The sequence below is a fragment of the Cetorhinus maximus genome, chromosome 16 (genome assembly GCF_964194155.1).
Source record: "Cetorhinus maximus chromosome 16, sCetMax3.hap1.1, whole genome shotgun sequence".
NCBI lineage: Eukaryota > Metazoa > Chordata > Chondrichthyes > Lamniformes > Cetorhinidae > Cetorhinus > Cetorhinus maximus.
The window spans coordinates 41,111,651-41,137,803 of NC_135894.1; the positions used below are offsets into that span (position 1 = coordinate 41,111,651).

Sequence of the window (26,153 nt, forward strand, 5' to 3'; positions counted from 1 at the left end):
CCTTCATGATTTTGAAAAGTTCCATCAAGTCTCCTCTTAGCCTTCTCTCCAAGGAAAACAGTCCCAACTTCTCCAATCTTTCCTCATAACTGAAGTGCCTCACCCCGGAACCATTCTCGTAAACCTCCTCTGCACTCTCTCCAATGCATTCGCACCCTTCCTATAGTGTTGCGCCCAGAACTGTACACAATACTCCAATGTCTTATATATGTTCATCAAAACCTCCCTGCTCTTATACACTATGTCTCTATTAATGAAGCCTAGAATACTGTATGCTTTAGAAACAGCTCTCTCTACTTGTCCTGCCACCTTTAATGACTTATGTACATATACACCCAGGTCTCTCTACTCCTGCACACCCTTTAGAACAGGTATCCTTTATTTTATACTGTCTCTCCATGTTCTCTGTACCAAAGTGCATCACCTCACACTTCTCTGCATTGAACTTCATCTGCTACCCATCTTCCCACTCCACCAATGTGTCAATGTCCTTTTGAAGTTTTACACTGTCCTCATCAGTTTACAATCCTCCCAAGTTTTGTGTCATCCCCAAACTTTGAAATTGTCCCCTGCACACCAAGATCCAGATAATTCATATATATCAGAGAATTCCACTACAAACCTTCTTTCAGCACGAAAAATAACCATTAACCATTACCCTGTTTTCTCTCCCTCAGCCAATTTTGTATCCATGTTGCTATTGTCCCTTTTATTCCATGACCTATAACTTTCCTCAAGTCTGTTGTGTGGCACAGTCTCGAACGCCTTTTGGAAGTCCTTTTACACCACATCCATGGCCCTTCCCTCATCAATCATCTCTGTTACTTCTTCAAAAAACTCCAGCAAGTTAGATAGACACGATTTTCCTTTAACAAATCCATGCTGATAAGATCGCATCTGGTTTCTCAACACCCAAGCATGCCTTTGCAAAGAAATAACTGACCTCACCAAATCTCTCATCAATTATCTGGTAGGATTTATCAAATCAGCTGCTTTGAAATTAAGATGCAACAGACTGATTAATACACAGGACCGATTTTACTTTTCCATCAGGTGGAAAGTTATGATTAATAAATGGTAAACCATATTCAGTGATAAGATAACAAATCAAGAACCGGATGGAAGGGGTAAACATGTTATTCCTCTTCCACATCGACTCATTTGGGTAGCAAGCTCTTTTCAGTTACAAACATCACCTTACTTTCTGAACAAGAAGGTGACCAACATAAAAGCAAAATACTGTGGATGTTGGAAATGTGAAATAAAGACATAAAATAATGCTGCAAACACTCAGCAGACTTGACAATATCTATGGAGTGAGAAACAGAATTTCAGCCTAAATGGTTAACTCTGTTTCTCTCTCCATGGCTGTTGTGTGACTTGAGTGCTTCCAGCACTTTTGTTTTTAATTTAATTATGGCTTGAAAACTGGAAATCCTTAAGAAAATTCAGTTCCATTCATCGCAGTTCAGAGTTTGTGTGCGACAAATGTTCAGCCCAATGGTGTACTACAATAATTTTATTTGCAAAGCTGCAGAGAATATTTATTGATGGTCCAGACCATCACTTACAACAATGAAAAATAAGGCCAGAAAGTCAGTGCTCAAAGATAACTGCTACAACATGCAAGTTTCTGGTACTTAGAGACTTCTGGGTTTATTTTTCCAAGAACAAAAGCGTTGCAAATATAGAATTCACCATGCACACCACTAACAGTATGCAGCTGCTTAAATGCAGAGCTAATTACTACTTATTAAACCAGCCTACATAGTCATATGTTAGTTTACTTGAAACGTGTGATTTGCTTACTGGAAGCCCATTATATGTTGTGTGTGTCATTTAAAAACAACTGAAAATCTAGCAACCATCAGGCCAAGTTGAAAAACCGGTCCTCATCAGAGCTGCCTCAGGCTGCATTCTGTCAAATCATCTAACAGTAAAGGCCTAAGAATTGGTATGAGAAAGATGCACTGCAGGTTAGCCAGCAAACAAGGTGACACTGGGGCTTTCAAAAAGAGATTGTGTCCAGGCCCCAAAATTAAATCTGATGTGCCCTTGAACTTGATAGATCTCCTTGGTAACTGAGAATTTATGCTTTCTCGATCTGCTTTCAGAATCCAACTCCAAAAACATAAACTGAGCCCCCTTCTCACACTGAGTTATGTATGGTTAAGTAATAAATTGAAACCAACAGCTGACAAAGCATCATGGCAGAATTAAGAAAACCTGAAACAAAAACAAAGTGCTGGAAAACTCAGGTCTGGCAGTAGCTATGGAGAGAGAAACAGAGTTATCAAGTCCATATGACTCTTCTATGGAATCTGAAGGAAATGGGAATCCTTTGAAGTACCAAAGAAAATGCTGCCCAACTGAGCGAATATTGTGAATAAGGTATGTCTGCCAGTGGAAAGGCAATATGCAATGGTTGGAAAGACTTGGTAACGTTAGAGTTAATTTCAAAGTGCTGTAATTTTATTATGCGTGGAAGCACCTTGACCTGTTAAGACTCCTATCAAGACAGCCATTCTTGTAACTCAATTAATGGGTTCATCATTTGTACTACTCTTTGCCCAGTGGTAAAACTTTGTAGATTCTGCTATTCCTGCCATAACAAAATTTCTATTTAGATGGCTGCTTGAAAAGTGAAGGCATGAAATGTATTTTTATCTCTGGTGTAAATAGAATTACAACTTCTGGGTTATTAAAACATCCTCACAATATGCTGTATAATAAGGAGTTGTTTGATATTTTCCATATTAAATGAATTTAAAGCATAAACATAGTGTAAGCACAACTGACTGCAAACTATGATATTTCTCTCATAAAAGTCACCATAGCCTAAAGAAACTGAAGTCTGCCTCAATTAGCATTATCGTTGAGTATCAAGATGTTACTTATAGAAAGGTAAAATACTACAGATGCCCGAAATCTGAAGTAAAAATAGACAGCATTGAAAATCTGCCAGATGCCTGCCGTGTATTTTGAAAAATAGGCAAGATAAACATGAGATAAAGTTGCCTCTGCTTGCGAAATCAAACTGTTCAGAAAATATTATTTATAATGTCACTATGGCAAGGAGGCCACCAACCAATCATCAAGTCCATGCTGACTTTCCACAGAGCAATCCAGTCAGCCCCACTACATACCTCTTTTCCTCAAGTGCTCACCCAATTTCTGTCTGGAATAATTTGTCTCTGCTTCCACCACTCTCGTAGGCAGTGAGCTCTAGGATCATTAACACTTGCTGCATGAACGTTCTTCCTCACATCCCCCTCATATCTCTTGCTTAAAACCATAAATCTAGTCCTTGTACCATAAGTTAATGGGCACAACTTCTTCTTGTCTAACATATCTAAACCAGTCATAATCTAAAACCTCCATAATTTTGTACACATCTATCACATCTCTCCTCAACTCAAAGGAGAACACCAGTTTCTCCAACCTAGCTTTTGAGCTCAATTCTCATCCCTAGAACCATTCTACACCCTCTCATCCTTCCTAAACTGTGTGGTGACCAGAATTGGATGAAATACTCTAACCCAACTAGGGTTTTAAGAAGGTTCAGCTTAACTTCCCTGCTTTCATACTTAATGCCTCTATTTATGAAACCCAAAATCCCAAATGCTTTGCTAATCACTCAATACGTCCTGTCACCTTCAAAGATCTTCGCACATGGACCCCCAGGTCCCTCTGTTCCTACAAACTCTTGGGAATGTGCTATTAAGTCTATGTTATCTCTCCCTACCCCTTCTGCTAAACTGCAGTACCTCACACTTCTCTGTATTAAATTCTGACACTTCTCTGCCCATTCTGCTAATCTATGTACTATTGCAGTCGATTGGTATCATCCTTACTGTCTGCCACATCTCCCAGGTTTGGTATAATTGGCAAATTTTGAAAATGTTACTACATTCCAATGTACAAGTCATTATCTGAATGGCCTGTAGTTGCTAGGACTGTCTTTACACTTTCTTGAACAAGGGTGTCACATTTGCCACACTCCAATCCTCTGGCACCCCCTCGTTATTGAGGGAAGATTATGGCAAGCCCTTCCACTATCTCCACTCCCATGCCCTTTAGCAACTTGGGGCGCAAGCCATACAGACTAGGTGACTTATTTGCTCTAAGCATAGCCAGCCTTTCCAGTGCATTCTTCCTATCAATTTTCACCCCATCCATTAGCTTTACCATCTCTGCTTCTATAGATATTTTCTCAACATCAACTTTGTAAACACTGATACAAAGTACTCATTAAGTATTCTGACCATACCCTGCACCGCTAAGCAAGTATTTTGTCCCGAAAAAGACTCACCTTTTACATGCCGGTAGAAGATTTTTGGGTTTTATCTTAACTGCCATTCTATCTACATATTCTCGCTTTGTCAGTCTTATTTTCCTCTTCACTTCTGTTCTCAACTTTTTGTATTTGGCCTGGTTCTCACTCAAAGAATTCATCTGGCATGCATCATACATCCTTTTGTTTTAATTCGTCAATTTCTCAATCTTCCTAGTCACCCAAAAAGCCCTGGCTTTGGTTCCCATGCCTTTCCATCTTGCTGGAACATACCTAGCCTGTACTTGAAACATCTCTGCCTTAAAGATTACCCACAGTTTCCTGTCAATCTTCGGTTCCCTTTTACGTTGGTTAGATCTCCTCTCATCCAAATGAAGTTAGCTCCTTTGTTCTTTTCTATTACTAATCCAAGCCATCTGATACAATGATCACTCTTACCTGTTTCCCCACAGACAACTGGTCCATTTGGCCTCATTCCTAGCACCAAATCCAGTAAGGTTTCCTTCCAAGCTAGATCGAGAACATATTGGTCTAGAAAATTCTCCTGAGCACATTTCAGAAATTCACCCCCTCCTTACCCTTTATTCAAACATTAGCCTGATTAATATTTGGACAATTCAAGCCCCCTAATATCACCACTCTATACTTGCTCCACATCTGATTTCCCTGAAGATTTGCCTCTCTATCTCTCTCACTATTTGGAGGTCCACAGAATTACCCCCAGTAGTGTGATCATATCCTTTTTGTTTCTCAACACGAACCAAATTTAAACCTTACCCTCTCAAGGGCATCCTATTTCCAACATCAGTCTTCCCACCTCCCTTTTCTCCTTTCCTATCTATCTGAACACCTTGTATCCTCAATTAAGCACCCAGTTCGCATCATTTTTAAGCCACATTTCTGTTATTTTTGCATCATATTCCCACACAGCTATTAGTACTTATTGCTTACCTGCCTCATTCACTTCCGTGTGTTGACATTCATGCATTCTAAATCTGTCTTTCTATTGCTCATTGTCTTCCTTAGTCTACTCCTATCTAATTTGGTACCTAGTCCTATCCCTATGGATAGTATAATCCAACACATTCTTTACATATACACCTTATTCCTCTTTTCCACTTCTATACATTGGTGCCCATCTCCCTGTCAATTTAGCTTAAACCCGCCTCAACCAAACTAGTAAACCCTCTCACAAGAACATTGGTCCCAGTCCTCTTGCAGTGCAACCTGCCCTTTCAAATGGCAGCCTCTTGCCCCAGAACTGTTCCCAATGTCTGAAGAAATCTTAAGCCCTCCTTCCTGCACCATGCTTCAAACCAAACACGTTGGTTGTCCAATGCTACAGTACAATCAGAGAACCTCACATGTCCTAAGGGAACATTTACCCACATGGGCATGACAATGGATACAGCCTTCTCTTGTAAATGGAAAATTTAAGGGAAAATTTGATTTTGTATCATTTAGCTGAGTTATGAAGCATATGTTTTGCTATGTAATAAATACTGGCCTAGCCACAGCACCCACATCCCATGAAAGAATTTTAAAAAGTGGAACTTATACAGCAAGTTAAACGGAGTCCTTCCTGATGTTACATCAAATTTAAAAATATTTTCTTTACAATATATAATTTCCACATACATCTACATATATACATATCAAGAGAACATTGCAATATTCTTACCACTCCAGGTAAACAGCTTTCTACCTCAGGATTTGGACCATCACTGTAGTGGTTACCATGGTTTCCAGGGGATCCCGTTGAAGAATCAGAAGAGCTGTCAGGACTTGAAGGCATATTTGAACTTATCTGTGTTAGCTTGGCTGTAATAAGCTGAAAAATAATCCTCCCATTAGTATTAATGTAAGAGAATTTTTAACTTGTGCTATACCTTCAACAAGACATGGACAAAATCTCATGAGTCACATAGAATATGATGTATGCCATAATTTACAACTCTAACATCGACTATTTTTCTGCCCCACATCTTTGAATTATTTCTGTAATTTCTGCTCTGCCTCCTGCAACTCACTATACGCTGCACCTAGAACTTTGAGTGCCTAATGGGACACCTTTGGCAAGCAGAACTAACAATGCAGGGTGAAGTGACACAACATAACTCATTTAACATGCTTGTTAACAAGTTTGTTTTAAAATTTCAACAATTTTTCATCCATTCCAAAGCATTTTGCTACAACCCCACAGTTTGATAAAACTTCGGTTAGAGCTTTGTCAATTGCCTTTTGTAAATCTGGTCACATCATATCAGTGTTTTCTTCCCACTTCAGCTGTCATGCAATTTGTCAACTTGGAACTTCTCCCTTTTGAAGCCATTATAATTGCTGTTTAACTAGATTGCCTTAATTTCAAGAAGATTATACCCACAATGTACAGCTCATTATAGTAAGGTCAAAAGCATTTGCCATATGAACTTTGACACAACTTTTAAAATGTTGGTCTTTTATAGGCTTCCCAAGCTAATGACCATGTAGTAATTTTGTTTCACTGTAATATTACAGTCAGATACAAATACAAGTGCGGGCTCTTGAAAATATCATTTTTAAGCATAATAAATATCTTTACAGGAATAGACTATAAGTGTAAAATTTGCAGAAACTTACATAGGAAAAGGTGGGTCAGGAAGAATAATCTATTGTAATCCAACAGATATAAAACAATCTTGAGAACCTGATCTAAACACATGGTCAAAAATAGGTTTTGACTCACTGGTCTGATTTTTGAGGGGATTGACAGCATTACCTGAAGTGAATACTGCAATTGATCAAGTTCGTGCAAGAGCTGGTGTTGAGCCTAGTTTTTTTTTAAACCATGAGCATTAAGTTACTCCTCTCCCCCATCAACCACACAACATGCATGTTTTACAATTTATAAATCCATGTCAAGCATCTCTGATAATTACTCACAAATGACCAGTTTCTTCCTCCTATCTTGATTAAATATCTGGTCCTACAGCACACCTCCCATCCCCACTCACATCAAAACAGAACATGAAATGGGATGTCTCTCCAGGCTTTTGGTTGCCATTTTAGTGAAAACGCCTAAGCAAGATGCATTTGGCCTGGATACAGGAGGCAAAAATATCCACGAAAGCCAGCAAAGCTTGGAACTTGCAAATGTTACATGACCACTTAGCTGGGCCAATCTAGATCAATTCCATGCCTTGTGAGGATTGAATTTTAAAAATAATCACCAGTTTAAGCATTTGGCTGCTACTTCAATGATCCCAGCAGCAGAAATGTTTCTAATTCATGTCAATTAATTGTCACACAGGCATGTTAATTTTCAGTTGAAGCAAAATGTAATAATGAAAATGCATTATGTTCAGATTGCATGTAACTAGATTCCCTGAAGATATCAATGTTCCCTCCCAGTGTGTCACTGATTGGCAGGACAGATCAGATCAGTGCAGTATTTAATCACCTGGACTGGCACAATTCTTGAACTGATGTATTGGAAAGAAGGCACAATTTAAAAAAAAAACCTAATAGTCAATATAAAGCCATAAAACAACAGAAAATTATGTTACAGGATGCACTGCCTGCCAACCATCCAACATCATGCCATTCCAGGATCTTCAGTACATTGTGCTACCCCAAAATGTGCCTTCCTGTTTACTTCCTCTTACATAGTCAACTGATCATTATTTTAGCAAGTCAATTCTGAAGAAAGCAACATATGATGAATATTCCATAAATTAATCTGAAAAGTTTATGAAAATTACAAAAAGACAACTCATGATTCCCTATAGGAGATCAGTGACACTTTATTTAACATTGGGCTATTTCAGTCCCACTTCATCGATTATAGTCACTGTTGATGATACATATTTTTATTACATACTTACTGTTTTATCTTTAAGATTTAACTGCCCGATTAATTTCCGATCATCAGCAGGATCTACAAGTTCACCACCAATAAACAGTTCTACCTTCGTATGTGCACTGTTTGCTTTTATTCTACTGAGGATACAGCGCCTAACAGACCCAATGGTATCATTTGTGTGAGACCAAATATCCAAATCTTCCACTTGGCGTCCTTGATTTGGAAACCGTACAACAAGTGATACATGCTTTCCACGAAAAGCTCTGAAAAAAGAAAATTCTAGTTTCATGATCCCAAATATATAAAGCGATGAAAATTGCTCCACTGAAGTAAGCCTCAATATATCTAAGGCATCGCAATTAATTATTATTCCAAAATGTAGTTTTACTTAAGTAAACATGGTCTCACTTCATAACAATTAAACTGTGGCATTTTGTGAAGCTGACTTAAGATCCTTTTGTTTGTTATGAAACTGAAATGAAACGGGCAGAGCCCATCTTTAGGCTTTCTGATTATGGTACTGCCTCCTTCCATCTAGGAAGAAATTGCATTGATCTTCTTCAAAATTGTCAATACAACTAAATGACTGATCAATGGAAGTATATTTCTCCACAGCTAAGCTGTTCAAAAATGGTTACTTTATATATGAATAGTCCAGCATGAGAAGACCCATCCAAAGGGCATACAATTCAATATAGGTAAATAGGTCCTTAAAAAAATTAATGTAAAATTAAAAGTAAACTAACAGAACATCTAAAACTGAGGGCTTTCAGTACTTGTCATCAATATTGCTGTACATCATGAAGTAATTATAAACTTACATGCATCCTGAAAGACATTGTATATCACTTAGCTGCATGATCAAAATGAATTGAAACTCAAAAACTCGAGTACAAAGATCTCAATCAAAAACCAAATGCAGTTTTAAAGAAAAAATGAAAGCTGTCCATAAAAACTTAGCTCATTCATAGACAAGAATGAGCTGAAATTATTTTACCTTGAATTGAAAGCAGTACTTCTGATGTACATACCTAGACATTGGCAGAATAGTCCGTTCTTCATGGTAGTCGCTGTCGCATTCATTTATGTACTCCCGCAACACTGTCAATACACGTACCATCCGTATTGCCTCCTGCCTTGCACAATTAATACTGTCTTTGTCACCATCTAGTACACACAGCGTATCGTAAGAGGCCTTCAATCGATCAAAACATGACTGAATGAAGTCTTCATGAATCTCTACCTATTTGTAGAAATATTGGTAGCAGTTAGACATTGCAAACAGATGTGCATTTACAATTTACAGTATATTCAACTGGCTGAAACAATAACCAATTTTTCCTCCCCACACGCACCCTCCCCCACCACCCCCTGCAACTTTCCTCCATTATTCATCATACACACACAAGCAACTGAACATATGTTAAGGTACATCAGTTGGCAATATTAGAAGATAGCAAAAATTCTAAAGTAAAAGTCCACCCATAATTGCAAATTTGCTCGACAGGAAAATTTCTAAATTACAAAGAGCACAGGTGCACTTCCACATTTAAAGAAGCCTACGCTGGGCAAGCACTACCTTCAGAGTGGAACACCTACCTGGTTAACCTGCAATCTTGGGCCAAGGTTCGTGTATATTTCTTTTAGCAGGTCTATCGCTCTACTGGCAATGTCATCACTTCCTTGAATTACAACCTATTGAACACAGGCAATGGTCAAGGCATTAAAAATTCTAAGCAAAAAGCATGGAGTTGAACTCAAGCCCATCTTCACAATTATATTCAATTTATAACCTCAAATAATGATATAAAATTCTTCTAAGTTGCCACTCGAATTTGTCCTCTGGTGTTGCCTTCCTAATTCTTTGAATGTCATTCAGCCATGCCAATGATCAAGCAGGAATCCAAAGGAGGCACAGCTGAGAAACCATTGAGACACAGTTCAAAGAAAATCCTGGCACCATAAGAATCTGGTCTTGCCCAGTCAGGTTTCACATCAGTTCTTTATGACTATAGATTTCATTCTTATAATGAGTTTGTTCACCAATACGTGAAGAGAAAAACCAAGCTATAATCACACCTGCGATTTCATTGTCACTCAGCAGCATGGATAACCCCCTACTCCAAAACAATGAACCATGTGCAGTTGTCGGAGATAACATTACACTGAAGTGCATCAGATGTTGTGCAATATTGGGTATACCGTCAGACTCAGCTGGCTTATTTATTGTAATAATAACTTAGTTTTATAAAAGCTATTGCTCAATCTGCACAAATGAGAAGGTTTAAACACTAGTTTAGCCCTTTGTCTTAAATTAGTTGCTATCAAGATGTAATAAATGTATGTCCAATAAATATTTCCAGTCATGAAGTGTGCAGCAACTACAATTTACAACTATAGTTTGTGATTTAACTAGTCGGATTCTGGGCATTTGAACATTTATGCATGCAATGGAAAATTATAGCAAATGCTTATCCTTAATCCAAGATGACTTCAGACTCCATGGGATATTAGGATATCCTTCATTGGAGAAATACTTTACACTGTGAATGATATCTTAGAGCACAAAATCATTGTTAATCAACATAAACTGCATCATATAGTTTGGATTAATATTACTGCGTTCACTCTTCCATATATTTTTGGATAATGGGCAACAGCAGGAAAAGCAGTCAATTAAAACATGCTTTGCTTCAAATATGCACGGAAAATAAAGCCGTTATCTTCATGGATCACGTTAAAATCCACTGTTGACATCATACTTCTGAGTATACTAAACCGAGAAGCTTCAATGAGTAGCCAATGAAAGAAACAGCACTATCGAAAAATTGGAAAAGAGCCAAACTCCACTGTCAAGCATACTGACCAATCATTTTTACATGCACACAATTCTCATTTATTATTTTTCCAACACATCAACCAATAATCAGAATATCACAATAACCAAATTGAGCATTTTTAACTGTTGTCATGGGCTGTGCAACTAGGTTTTTCTCTCAGACGACCACAGTACAAATCCAACACACCTATTCCAGTTTCTATGCAGTATTCTATTCAGACAATATGTTACTCCACAATGGCACAAGGACTGGGGAGTTGGGGGAGAAATTATTCTGGGGTACAATGCACATAAGATCCTAAGAAATAGGAGAAGTAGGCTATTCGGTCCTTCCAGTCTGCTCCGCCATTCAATAAGATTGTGGCTGATCTGATTGAGGTTTTAACTCTACTTCCCTGCCTGTCCCCCACAACCCTCGATTCCCTTGTCGATCAAAAATCTGTTTAACTCAGTCTTGAACATATTTAATGACCCAGCCTCCACCGTTCTGAGGAAAAGAATTGCAAAGTCTAACAATCCTCTGAGAAAAAAATCCTCCATCTTAAATGGGAGATGCCTTATTTTGAAAATGAGCCCCTCAGTTTTAGATTTCACCACAAGGGGAAACATCTTCCCAGTATTCACCCTGTCAAGTCCTCGCAGAACCTTGTGTTTCAATAAGATCACCTCTCATTCTTCTAAACTCTAATTAGTATAGGCCTAACCTGCACAGCCTTTCCTCATAAGGCAACCTCTTCATCCCAGGAATCAGCCAAGTGAACCTTCTATGAACTACTTCCAATGCAATAAAATCCCTCAAGTAAGGAGGCCAAAACTATACACAGTGCCCCCCAGATGTGGTCTCACTGAGGTCCTGTATCGCTGTAGCAAGACTTCCCTACTTTTATCCTCCATTCCTCTTGCAATAAAGACCAACATCCCATTTGCCTTCTCAATCACTTGCTGCACCTGCATGCTAGCTTATGATTCATGTTCCAGGACACCCAGATCCTTCTGTACCACAGATTTCTACAGTGTCTCTCCAATTTTTTGCCTACTCATTCAATCTACCTATGTCCATTTGCAGACTCATTTCATAGTCTTCACAACTTGCTTTCCTATCTTTGTTTCATTAGCAAATTTAGATACCATGATCCATCAAGTCATTAATATAAATTGTAAATCCTTTAAGCCCCAGCACTGATCCGTGGAACTCCACTAGTTACATTTTCCCAACCCAAAAATGACCCATTTACCCTGATACAGCTCTATGTTAGCTGTCCAATCCTCTATCCATGCTAATATGTCATTGCGACATCATGAGTTCTTATTTTGTATACTAATTTTTTTTTATATGGCACCTTTTCAAATGCCTTTTGGAAATCCAAAGATACATCTACAAGTTCCTTCATATAAACATTACTTGTTACTTCCTCAAATAAATTAAACAATTTTCCTTTCACAAAACCAATTTGACTCTGCATGGTTGTATTATGATTTTCTAAATGTCAAGTTATTACATCCTTAATAATTGATTCAAGCAATTTCTGTATGACATATGTTAGGCTAACTGGCCTATAGTTTCCTGCTTTCTGTCCCCCTCCTATCTTGAATAGAGGTGTTACATCTGCACGCTTCCAATCCACTGGGAACATCCCAGAATCCAGGGAACTTTGGAAGATTACATCCGAAGCATCTACTATCTCTTCAGCCACTCATTTTGAGATCCTAGGCTACAAGCCATCAGGTCCAGGGGACTTGTCAGCCTTTAGTTCTCATCGTTTTCCCAATACCTTTTTCCCCAGTGATCATGATTGTTTTAAATTCTTCCCTCCCTTTTACTTGATTGTCAACTATTCTTGGGATGCTTTGTGCTTTCACCAGTGAAGGCTGATACAAAATACCTGAACACTTCCATTTCCTTGTTTCCCATGAGTAATCCCTCAGTCTCACTCTTTAGCTACTCTTATCCTTTTTATGTACTTGTAGAAACTCTTTGTTCTTCTATTTCTGGTTAGCTTTCTCTCGTACTCTAATTTTTACCTCATTTTTTTAAGCCATCATTTGCTGATTTCTAAAACTTCGCCAATCTTCTGCCAACCACTAATCTTCACAGCATTGTATGCCTTTTCTTTCAGTTTGATACCACCCTTAATTTTGTTAGTTTACCATGGATAGTACATCCTTCTGGTGGAGTATTTCTTCCTCAATGAAATATATCCGTGTTGAGAGTTATGAAATATCTCAAGTGTCTGCCACTGCTTCTCACCACCCTGCTTTTTAACCTATTTCCCCAGTCCACTTTAGCCAACTCTGTCTTCATAGCTTAAATAAAGGCAATTACAAGGGTAAGTTATGAGTCAAGACCCACGTTTCTCATCCTCAAACTGTGAAATTCTATAATGTTATGACTACTTGGTGTCTGGAGGCTCCTTTACTATGAGATCATTAATTAATCCTGTTTCATTATACATTACTAGGTTTAAAATAGCCTGCACCTTGGTTGGCTCTGGAACATACTGCTTTATAAAACTGCCCTGAATACACTCTATGAACTCATCTTTCAGGCTACCTTTGATAATTTGATTCATCCAATCTATAAGATGATTAAAATAGCCCACGATTATTACAGCACCTTTCTCACAAGCCCCCATTATTTCTTCATGTATATTCTGTCCTGCTGTGTACTGTTAGGCATATAAACTACTCCCACAAATGACTTTTTGAAGTATGAAAAAAAGTAACACTGATATTATTTGAAATGTTAATTGAATTAGTTAATTCTTCTAGCATACCTTTAGCCACAATCAAAATGTTTTAAATATAGTCAAATTCATCATCTTCGGCATCCAATGCAAAGAGTTAATCAAATTCAGTGTCACATGGCATCATCATAAGGATCCCACTTTGATGACTTGGTACTTTTGGTTTCAGAATCATCGTTCCATAACAATTCATCTTCCTCTCCATTAACTGAATAGGAATTTCACATCAATCTGACGACAGTTTTTACATTAATAGCATCTAACAATTTGATAACCCAATCACACAAAACATCAAGTGGGGCAGCAAGCATATTTCCACTCTTAGTGAAGGCTTTGTCTCCATCAACCTTCCACATAATCTATTTGGCACAAACATGATCCTTTCATGGCTTGTTGAAGCACACATCCAAAGATTGAGCTACAGGCATTAGACACTCTGGTGTAACTTCAATTTGGGTTTTATTTCTTCACAGGCGCTGCTTGTTCTCATCAGTTAAATGGGGTCTGAGCAGATTCCACACTAAAAGCTGTGTTTTTTGTTTAAGCCATCGGGGCACCTATTCCACATATTACCAATCCTTGCCTTCACTCCATCCTCATCCATCCAACATTTGTCAAAGACAGACACAAACTTTCCTGCAGGGAACTTGATTTTCAACATGATGTAAATTTGAAAATTACCATAGGTTTTAATTTAATTTAATTCCATCTGCCATGCAGCACGGTGAATCTTTTCTCATGCCCTGTGGTTTTCATTAGAACTGTCATTGAACCTTTCCACTCCATAGTTTGGCTGATGGCCATATCAAAATTCACGGGCGTTTCATCCATGCTGCCGAAGTAACATAATAGGTACTCATGTTTTTGCCGCTGTCTGATGAATCGTTGGAAACTGGTAATTTTGGCATTAATGTTTTTTGGTAGTCTCCGAGCGATCTTGGCTTTCTGCCACATAAAGTAGCTACAACTAGCTGTTGGCCTAAAATCTTTGCTTGACTCAATTTGATTTCACTGGCGATGACGCAGCTATTCTGATGATTTTTCAAGCACCCCTTTTAAAAATTCATTAAGGGAATGTGGGCTTCACTGGCTCGGTCAGCATTTATTCCCCATCCTTCAATTGCCCATCCCTTATTACCCTTGTTCGGAGGGTATTTGAGAGTCAACCACATTGCTGTGGGTCTGGAGTCACATGTAGGCCAGACCAGGTAAGGACAACAGATTTCCTTCCCTAAAAAGGACATTGGTGAACCAGATGGGTTTTTACAACAATCAGCAATGGTTTCATGGTCACCATTAGACTTCTCATTTATTTATTTTTATTGAATTCAAATTCCACCACCTGCCATGGCAGGATTCGAACCTGGGTCTTCCCAGAGCATTACCCTGAGTCTCTGGATTACTAGTCCAGCGACAATACCGCTATGCCATCACCTCGCTAGATTTTTGATATGTGCTTCTCAAGATCAGGCCAGTAGCTGGCATCTGTTCTGATGGCACATTTGGTCTTGGGCATCTTCTTCCGGGTGGATTCCTCCTCCTTCCATTCTCACGCGAGTTTTTCACTAACACTGATTTCTCTCACTGTCGCACAGTCATGTGACGAGTTAGCAAATATTATTACTTTTAGCTTGAAACCAGCTTCATACTTCATTCTTTTTGTTGAAGGGGCCCATACCTGTTCATCGTTTGCCACATGCACAGTCAGCTCTGTATGGGCATCCCGCGCATCTTTTTGCCAACACAGCCCATATCGCCTGCTTGATCCCATGCGCCGACTTATAAGCCGAGTAAAACTTACATTTCTCAAGTGAAAAATTGAGGCCAACTCCTAACACAGTTGTAACATTTCTTAGCAGAGGTAGCGGCCTGCATGACTTATAGGCTGCGATATACGGTAGCAATTTAAAGATAAGAGTTTGGACATAAACTTGAGCTTAAAAGTTCTCCACGTTTCTTAGAACTATAAAATGTAATTGAACACCAAACAAATATATATACATTTCTTGCTCAAAGGGGAAAAAAGAAAACATAGACAGCAAGAGTTTAGGATTCATTCTAATTTTATCCATATAAGTTGTAACGGGATATTTGGAAAATACATCATTCCAGGAATAACAGCCACCATTGAGCAGTGCAGTTAAAGGACACAGCTATAAGACAAGTACTTACAAATCCACTTATACTCATTCAGGATCGATCATCTTGGTCCCTCCAGTTACTCCTCTGTTACCTCTTTCACCTTCAAGCACCTCACCTTATTCCAACATTCCCACGCCCTTGAAAATTATTGTTTTCCAGCATAACTTTCTCAACAAGATAGCCTTTCTCCTTCCTCCCTCAGTCGCTACACTGACAACTCAGCTTCAATGATTTTCATCTCCATCTAAACCCACCTTGCCCTCTCTCCTCTGATTTCACTGCCCTTCTGTCTTCCCTTAACATTTCCCTCCATATAACCTTGCCATCTTGCCTGGCCTCCCTACTTCCAAGGTTACAATTACAGATAAGTAAATCTCTGACCACTTCTTTGCATCTCTCACCACTCACATTCTCCTATCTCATTCCAACCTCACTTTCCTCTGCATCCAGAGGATGAAGCATGAAGAGTCAATGCAGGTCAGCAAGAACAGGGGTGATGTTGAGTGGGATAAGATACACAGGTAGCAGAATTTTTGATGAAATGAGGTTTAGAGGGTGGAGGATGGTTGGCTGGTCAGGGCAGTACTTGAAGTAATTGAGTCTGCATGTGACAAAAGCATGAATAAAGGTTTTGCAGCAAATGGGCAGAGGCAAACAATGTGATAGAGGTAAATATAGGCAATCTTGATAATGGAGAAGGTTCAAAGTCTGTGCTTGGGGGGAAACAAAGTCTGCATCAAAAACTAACATGGAATTGGTAACAATTTTGCGACAGGTTGGAAATTGGTTAGGAGATATGATAAAGAGTAGGGGTAAAGGATATGCACTCATGATCTGTGGGACGTGACAAGTCTGTTCCTGAGAGATCTGTACTTGGCTCTAAACTTTTAACCATGTTCATCAATGAGTCAGATGAAGGAAGAGAGATTGTATATCTAAGTTTGCAAATGACACTAAGTTGGGAGACACAAAGCGCAAATGGGAGCATGACATTACAAAGGTATCTGAACAGATAAAGTGATTGGCAAAACTGGCAATTGGAGTTTAATGTGGGGAAGGGCAAGGTCATCCACTGTGGATCCAAAACAAGACAAAATGAAGCACTTGATAAATGATCACAAACTAGGAAGTGCAGGGGAGCAGAGATTTGGGACTCCATGTAAACAAATCACTAAGAGCTAGTGCACAAGCACAAAAAGGATGCAGAAAAGCTAATCGAGGGCATTGGAAAATAAAGGGGAGCAAAAAGTATTTCAATTGTATAAAGTCTTGGTCAGACCCTGAAATGATGCATTCAGTTCTGCACACTGCACCTCAGGATGGATATATTGCCTTGGAAGGGTCCCGACAGAGTCATCGGAATTATACTGTGGCCTAGAGTTAAATTATGAAGACAGATTGCAAAAACTTGGTTGTATTCTCTTACGCACAGAAACTTAAGAGTTGATCTAACTGAGATGTTTAAAATGATAAGGAATTCAATAGGGTAATTTCACCTACTAGGGAATCCAACACAGCATTATATTGTCTTAAAATTAAGATCAGGTCATTCAGGCAAGAAATCAGGAAGCACTTCTTCATACTCAGGGTAGTAAAAATCTGGAAAACTCTTAGCCAAAAGGCTGTGGATGTTGTCATTTGAAATTTTCAAGTAGATCAATAGATCTTTGCTAGTCGAGGGTATCAGGGGATATGGAGCCCCACCAGATGATTGAGGTTGAGGTACACATCAGCAATTGTTCAACTGAATGGCAGAACAGGCTCAAAGAGCTGAATGGTATATTCCTGTTTCTATGTTTAAGTGCAGATGTTTATGAGGTGAAACTGTCATGATATTTCTAATATTCAGCTGGAGAAAGTTATTGCCACCCCTATGGGGGACTCCTGATGTTATGGTTTCCGAAGGTGAAGACATGTTCTTGTAAGCTATGACCAGGCAGGCAACAGTGGAACCGAGGGAGTGCTGCTCCATTAATCTAAAAACCAGAAGAGTTAGACAAGAATGTGATTTACTATATCTAAGGTCACAGAGAGGTAACCTGATTGGAGGTATTCAAAATGGGAGTTTGGTCAGAGGTGCAGGGCAAGTCTGGGAAGGCATCACTTTCAAAAACCCTACAAAGAGAAAAATAAGGTTCGAGATGGGCCTACAGTTAGCAGAGGAGAGAGGTGTCAAGGTTTGGTCGTTCCTCTTTTGAACAGCACAACTGACTCTGAATCAATTGTTTTCTCTGGCAGTAAATTCTACATTTTTGATATTTTAGATTTCTTTCCATGATTTGCATAAAATTAGCATAATGCTACTTTTCTGAATTTCCTACTGAAGAAAGTTGTTACTCATCTGCTGTGTTAATTCCTTTTTTGTTTGAACAAAAACATCCACTTCATGGACAGTAATCCTACGAGCATACTACATGCTGACATTTTAAGGCTGTAGAATAAGAAGCATCATTAATTTATTCCATATTTTATCAAATGCCCAGCTGCAATCTAGAACTTCAAAATGTGAAATACTCAAAAACAATATGAAGTATCAAAAAGAGTATAATTGATGTCCAATACTTCTCTCTTCTCCTCAATCATAAAAAATCAGCCATCAACAAGATGATAAAGCACTTGGAAAGAAATTCAAAAATAAAAACTTCATTGTCTGATTTTGAGAGGTTCAATAATGGATTCCAAAAATAATGCAATAGTCTTCTGTTGCAAGGATGGCAGGAACTTTATGCCCATAGGTTTGGCTGAATCTGCAGACCACTAATTTCATGTACCAACCTGACTTGTTTGTGCCTTTAAGGCTCCTGCTTTAAACAGACAAATCCAGCTATTTGCCATGAATTATAAATAGTTTAGGTGGTAGATACTTTCAACTATAAAACTCAAGCTCAATGACTAACAACTCTGACACCTGACATGAGACACAAATGAGGCACAAAACTTGTATGTGACAACAGAGCAATCAATTAATCCGTACATTTCTCTGGATTCCAGCATGTTTGCTGACACTTATGACAATAGCTAGGTCGAACACTGCTACACAGCATCAATGCTATTCTTCCAGGAACAGTGGAACATACTGTAAGCCTCTGAGCTCAGAGAGCCTCTTCTGCCATTCAATTATATCATGACTGACCTGCGACCTAAGTCAATATCTGCATTTTGCCCCATATCCCTTCATAACTTTTGATTAACAAAAAATGAATCATTCGCAGATTAAAATAAACTGATCTAGTTTCAATGTTCTATGCTGCATTGCTAATGTAGAAATTTGTTCTGCAATAAATCATCAGCAAAGACATGATGGTATGAAACTGATCGGGTCCCTTTCAACCTCACTAACACCAAGGGAAATTTTAACTTTAACAAAATAAACAATTGTGCCACCAAATACGAACATTCCCTTCGTTGTAACCTCAATTTAGAATGAGAACCTCAGTTTTTGTACAGTAAAAAGATTAAACTGAACGACATGAAGAATAGTTTTTTTTGTAATAGAGACATTCTTGAGCTCCATACATGTATACAGCATACTCCAAGCTTTTAAAGAACATTTTTCAAGGTTTTTCTTTTAATGCTGTTGGAGAAAAAGGGAGAATGTACACAAATTTCAGAACATTATGAATTTTTTATCAACAACTGACACAAAAAAACCCAACTTGGTTTCTAATTTATTCTTTCAGAGGATGTGGATATCGCTGGTTAGGCCAGCATTTACTGCCCATGCCCAATTGCTCTTGAGAAGGTGATGGCAAGCTGCATTCTTGAACCACTGCAGTCCATGTGGTGCAGGTACAGTACATCCACAGTGCCGTCAAGAAGAGGGTTCCAGGATTTTGAGCCAGCGACAGTGAAGGAACGGCGATATAGTTCCAAGTCAGGATGGCGAGAGGTTTGGAGGAGTGCTTGCAGGTGCTGGTGCTCCCATGCATCTGCTGCCCCTGTCCTTCTAGGTGGTAGAGGTCACAGGCTTGGAAGGTGCTGTCTAAGGAGCTTTGGTGAATTGCTGTGCATTTTGTAGATTGTACACACTGCTGCCATGTGCATCAGTGGTAGAGGGAGTGAACAGTGATGTATTGGGGTGCTAATCAAGTGAGCTTTGCCCTGATGGTATCAAGCTTCGAGTGTTGTTGGAGCCGAACTCATCCAGACAAGTGGACAGTATTCCATCACACTCCTGACTTGTGCCTTGTAGATGGCGGACAGGCTCTGGGGAATCAGGAGGTGAGTTCCCAGAATTCCCAGCCTCTGATCTGCTCTTGTAGCCAGAGTATTTATATGGTTGGCCCAGTTCAGTTTCTGGTCATATGTTAACCCCAGGATGCTGATAGTGGGGGGTTCAGCGAAGGCAATGCCATTGAATGTCATGGGGAGATGGTTGGATTCTCTCTTGTTGCAAATGGTCATTGCCTGACACTTAAGTGGCAACTAACATTTGCGCCACCGATCAGTCCAAGCCCAAATGTTGTCCGGGCTGTGCTGTGTATGAACACAGACTGCTTCAGTATCTGAGGAGTCACACATGATGCTGATCTCCCACTTCTAATCTTGGGGGGGAGCACGGTGGTGTGGGTGGAGAAAGGTCATTGATGAAGCAGCTGAAGAATGGTTGGGCCTAGGACACTACCTTAGGAGCTCCTGCAATGATGTCATGAAACTGAGGACTGACCTCCAATAGCGACAACCTTTGTGCTAGATATGACTCCAACACAGAGAGTTTTCCTTGCTGATTCTCTTTGACTTTAGTTTTGCTAGGGCTCCTTGATGCCACCCTTGGTCAAGTGCTTCCTTGGAATCAACGGCTCTCACTCTCAAATTACCTCTCGAGTTCAACTCTTGTCCATGTTCGGACCAAGGATGTAATGAGGTCAGGAGCTGAGTGGCCCTGTCAGAACCCAAACTCAGCATCAGTGAGCAAATTATTGCCGACCGAGTACCACTTGATAGCACTGTCGATGACCCTTCCCATCACTTTGCTGATGGGGCAGTAGTTGGCCAGGTTTAATTTGTCCTGTTTTTCGTGCACAGGACATAACTGGGCAATTTTCCACATTGCCAGTTGGATGCCAGTGTTGTAGCTGTACTGGAACAGCTTGGCTAGGGATGCAGCTAGTTCTGGAGCACAAGTCTTCAGTATTATTGGCGGAATGTTGTCAGGGCCCATAGCCTTTTCAGTATCCAGTGCCTTCAGCCATTTCTGGATACCACGAGGATGAATTGAATTGACTGAAGACTGGTATAGGAGATTCTGGGGACCTCAGGACGAGGCCAAGATGGATCACCCACTCGGCACTTCGGGTTGGTTGCAAATATTTCAGCCTTGTCTTTTGCACTGATGTGCTGGGCTCCCCTTTACTGAGGATGGGAACATTTGTGGAGCCGTCTCCTCTGGTTAGTTTAATTGTCCACTACCATTCATAGCTGGATGTGGAAGGGCTGCAGAGCTTGGATCTGATCCGTGGCTGTGGTATTGCTTAGCTGTCTATTGCATGCTGTTTCCGTTGTTTGGCATGCAAGTGGGCCTGTATTGTAGCTTCACTGAGTTGACACCTCTTTTTTTAGATATGCCTAGTGCTATTTCTAGCATGCCCTCTTGCACTCTTCATTGAACTAGGGTTGAACCCCCCCCCCCCGATTTGATGATAATGGTAGAGTGAGGAATATGCCAGGCCATGAGGTTACAGATTGTGGGTGAATACAATTCTGCTACTGCTGATGGCCAACAGCTTTTGAGTTGCCAGATCTGTTCGAAATCTATCCCATTTCGCACGGGGGTGGTCGTAACACACAACACGATGGAGAGCATCCTCGATGGGAAGACAGGACTTTGTGTCCACATGGACTGTGCATTCATCACTCTTATTGATACTGTCATAGACAGGTGCAACTGCTAAAGGTAGATTAGTGGTGAGGATGATGTCATGTAGGCTTTTCCTCTTATCTCCCTCACCACCTGCCACAGGCTCAGTCCAGCAGCTATGTCCTTTAGGGCTCGGCCAGCTCTCTTTGTAGTGGTGCTAATCTTGATGATGGACATTGAAGACCCAGAGTACACCCTGTGTCCTTGCCACCCTCAGTGCTTCCTCCAAGTGGTGTTCAATATGGAGGAGTACTGATTCATCAGCTGAGGGGGGAGGGCCATAAGTGGTAATGAGCAGCAGGTCTTCCTGTTGATGTTTGACTTGATGCCAGTGTTCAAGACTCCCAGACAACTCCCTCCCAACTGTATACCACTGTGCCACCACCTCTGGTGGGTCTGTCCTGCTGGTGGGACAGAACATGTCTAGGGATGGTAATGGTGGTGTCTGGACATCGTCTGCAAGATATGATTTGTCAAATATGACCATGTCAGGCTATATCTTGACGAGTCTCGGGGACAGCTTTCCCAATTTTGGCACAAACCCCCAGTTGTGAGGAAGGGGGACTTTGCAGGGCTGACAGGACTGGGTGCTGCGTTCAGGGTGACCAACCATCCCAGACATTAGTGAACCAAATAGATTTTCACGACAAGCATCAGCAGGTCACCATTACTGAGGCCAGCTTTTTATTTCCAGATTTATTAAGTGAATTTAAATTCCACCAGCTGTCGTGGTGGAATCCGTGTCCCCAGAGCATTAACCTGGGCCTCTCGATTACTAGTCCAGTGAAATTACTATTATGCTAGCACCACCTACAATTTCTTCAAAATTCCTCATTTAAGTGAGCAGATTCAGACAGTTCACATCCACAAATATCATTGCTCACTGTCAATTCATCCACAAAATACCATATTTGTTGCTTTCACCGCTTTGCTCAATGGCATACAATTATGAGTTTTTTTAAGGATGATCTAGAGTGGCAACAGCTTTAACCTTCCACCAATACCCAACTACAAGCAAAAACAGAAAATGCAGGAAATATACAGGTTTGTCAGCATCTGTAAAGTGAAACTTTACCCCTTTCATTGCAGCTATTATCACACAATTTTACAAAACAATTAATACAACTGAAATGCCACCTAATAATCTTAGTAATAAATTGAAATTGGTTTCTTTCCTTACCCTCCAAAGATACTCCAGTCCTATTAACTCAAGATCATCCATCATATAGGCACGTCGTTTTGCTACAAGCTTCCCTTCTCGACAGTTTACAGCTTTGAAAAACCGTTCAAAGCACTTCATTCCATTTTCAGTTAAGAGAGAAGGATCCAGTTGAAGAACATTATTTTCAAAGAAGTCCTTGTTTATGTCAGGGTCTAAGTCAGGCTCATCTCCCATCAACTTAGAAAACCACTTGAAACAGGCTTCCCGATCACAAAGGTAGACAGCATTCTCGGCCAAACACTTCCAGATTTGCTTGGCTTGAGGAGCACACAACCACAGCTGGCCATCCTTCAACAAAAATCTAAGGAATAAAACGCAGGTTAACTTTTTTACATTTATGATAGAATAGTTTTTAAAGCAATTAAAACTCGCTCGTTGACTGTCATTCATAATCAACATATTGTCAAAGGCCAAGAGGATAGGCAAGGGTTTTCCCATGCCTTCAGCGCTCTGAAACAAACGTGACTGTGTGGTTCTGCTTATAATCTCATCTTTGTTCTTCCCACCACCAGCAATCCCCATCAGCCCACACCCCCTGCCCTCCACCTGAAGAAAATACCTAACCTTTATTTATACCTAACAAAACAGTGAAGTGAGCTAAGCAATTTGGAGCCGAGGACAACCATAAAACACAGACCCCTTTGATATTTTATAGCACATTGATAAACTAACATGCAATGACATGAGTTTTGTCCTGTGGCACACAAAAGCAATGCTCTCATGACAATTCTTTTCCTCAGGAGAAGCAAAGCAATCCACGGCAAAATAAATTACAAATACAGGATTATCCAACAAGGCAGTGGTTAATTGCACAGATAAATGATACATGAAGGCAGCTTTGTATTCAAAGAATGGTCCTCTTTACTTGCATTCCCTACATAGTCCTTCAATCATAATATAGTGTCATCGTCCAAGAGTGAATCATTCTCATGAACAGGCCATCACTTTTGTATAGGACCGAGACTCAAAACTGTGGATTCTATTTGGCAAAGTATTATGAAAGATAAGTTATAATATGCCAGCCTTGATCAAATAAAATTTGAATGCAGGTTTTATCATCCTTGGAAGTCATTTACATATTAACATCCAGTCAGGTGGAAGCAGATTTTTCAACTAGTGTAATGGTGCTTTTAGAGGGCTGATTCTCTTACATCCTCCATTTCACCAAATAAAAAAGATGCAACACCTCACTTCTTCAAGGCTGAGGGATTAGATGTATACGCAGTCTTGGAATTTGAAGCAACATCTTTCTGGTTTGAAATCATGTTCTACATCCTCAGCTGCGGTGCAATTACTGTATTATCAACCACTAGCAAGAAATCTTGATCAGTTTGCTTTCTAAACTATAAAAATCAATTTTCATATACAAATCAACTCACCTCAAGAAATTCAGTCTCTCTTGGACTTCTTGCACATGGCTATATCGACTCCCTGGCCTTACAGTCTGTGGATCGTACTCTGGGTTCTCTACAAGATACAAAGTTCCCCATTAATGCACAGGAAATCTGTTGCACATTTAGTTACAAAAATGTAATGACAAAAGTTGCAGGAGAACATTTGGCACTGTATTCCCATTTCACAAGAAAGCCAAAACGATCCATGGTTAAGTAGGGTTAAAACAGGGGAGCAAATCCTCAGTAATGTATTCAAGGATCTACCTAGATTATGTGAAGTCTGTGTAGTGGAGAGAGAACCCACCACCTCTAGCTTAGGCAATGGGTACTGCCATTGAACCAAAACTGGCTATGTCTTATGAAATAGATTATATTATCCAAACATGTTGAAAATTAGCTTTGCAACAAAGGCCAGACAGTATTACTAAATGGAAAATATTTTGTCTGGGAGGCAGTGACCAATTTTGTTCCACACAGTTTGGGTCATTCTCTGTTCACATAATTCATGAATTATATGAACAGAAAATTACGTGGACAAGCGACTTGCAGAAAGGAGATTAACCACTGAAGGATCTAACATCCCTTAAGTGCAGTGAGAAGCAGATGAACTTTAATGTGAATACAAGGTAATTGATATACAAGTAATGACTGGGGATTGATCCTTGCTCATTGCTTAAAATTACAACATTAAGGCAAAACAACTGCCAATAAAAAAAATGAGGTGCGGTGTTTCATGTGGAAAGCACTTGATTACAACGCAAAGTTATGAGGATGTTGCAAAATTCACTACTGAGGCCAATTCTTTAGTACAATGCAGCTTTGGCACTATTTCAAAGTGCATAAATTAGATAGACAAATAATTCTAGTCCCAATGGGTATAAATTATGTAGGATTCATGTTATTGAAATTACTTTGTTGGACTAAAGGTTGAAAGGAGGTATGAAACTGGTCTTGGAAAGGACTAATGTTATACGTAAATATTCTATTTACCATGAACAGCAAATACAAAAGACAAAATTACAAACTTTTGCAAATTACAAAATTAGCAAGTCTTGAGTGTGACTCCAAATCAATTTTATTTTCCCTCCAGACAACAGTGGCACAATGTGAATCTCCCTACCAGAGAAAGCAGTTAACTCTTGATCGTAAGCTAACTTAAAAATCTAAATTAATACGTGAGAAAAAAGTTTGAGATTGCACAACCACTAATCTAAATCATTTACATAAATTAGGAAGAGCATATAGAGATCTTGGTGAGGCACTCCATTATTCATTGAACAACCAAAGGGAAGGTCCAATAGATCAAATGGCTTATCATTCCAAGCTTCACGTTCCTTGGTTAGGTGTACAATAATTAGTACATGGCAGCACTGAAACAGGCAAATAAGCACTTTGGGAAATTATCAAGGTGGTCCACCAAGTATTTGTAATGAACAGGCAAGCAGACAGGTAGGCTTGAAAGCACATGAGGTGGAGGGTAAACAGGGTGAGCAGACCAAAAGAAAATAAAACAAGAACAGGATCAGCTATTTAGCCCTTCAAGTCTGCTCCACCATTCAATATGATCATGGCTGATCATCAACCTCAACTCCACCTTCCTGCACTTTATCCACATATCTCTTAATCCCCATAGCAACCAAAAATCTATTGGTCTCAGCCATGAATGTGTACAACGACTGAGCATCAACAGGTTTGAGGCAGAGAATTCCAAAAGATCCACAACCATTTCAGTAATGAAATTTTTCATCCTAGTCCTAAATGGTTGGCCTTTATTTGAGTTTTTCCATGGGATGTGGGAATCGTTGGCAAGGCCAGCATTT

The 26,153-nt window shown here is 39.6% G+C and overlaps 1 protein-coding gene across 2 annotated transcripts in view; it reads right to left on the reverse strand.

Moving 5' to 3' along the window:
* The window catches only part of usp9 (ubiquitin specific peptidase 9), a 290,030-nt gene that overhangs the window by 152,778 nt on the left and 111,099 nt on the right, over positions 1 to 26,153 (reverse strand). For both annotated transcript variants that reach the window (XR_013579171.1, XM_078559739.1), the window contains exons 15-20: positions 24,319 to 24,406; positions 22,898 to 23,240; positions 9,731 to 9,830; positions 9,167 to 9,374; positions 8,158 to 8,398; positions 5,976 to 6,125 (exon numbers count right to left, since the gene is read on the reverse strand). Coding sequence is in view for 1 of the 2 variants with exons in the window: in XM_078559739.1 (XP_078415865.1) it covers positions 5,976 to 6,125; positions 8,158 to 8,398; positions 9,167 to 9,374; positions 9,731 to 9,830; positions 22,898 to 23,240; positions 24,319 to 24,406 (1,130 nt within the window). In the remaining variant the exon portion in view is untranslated. The remainder of the gene's footprint in view (positions 1 to 5,975; positions 6,126 to 8,157; positions 8,399 to 9,166; positions 9,375 to 9,730; positions 9,831 to 22,897; positions 23,241 to 24,318; positions 24,407 to 26,153) is intronic.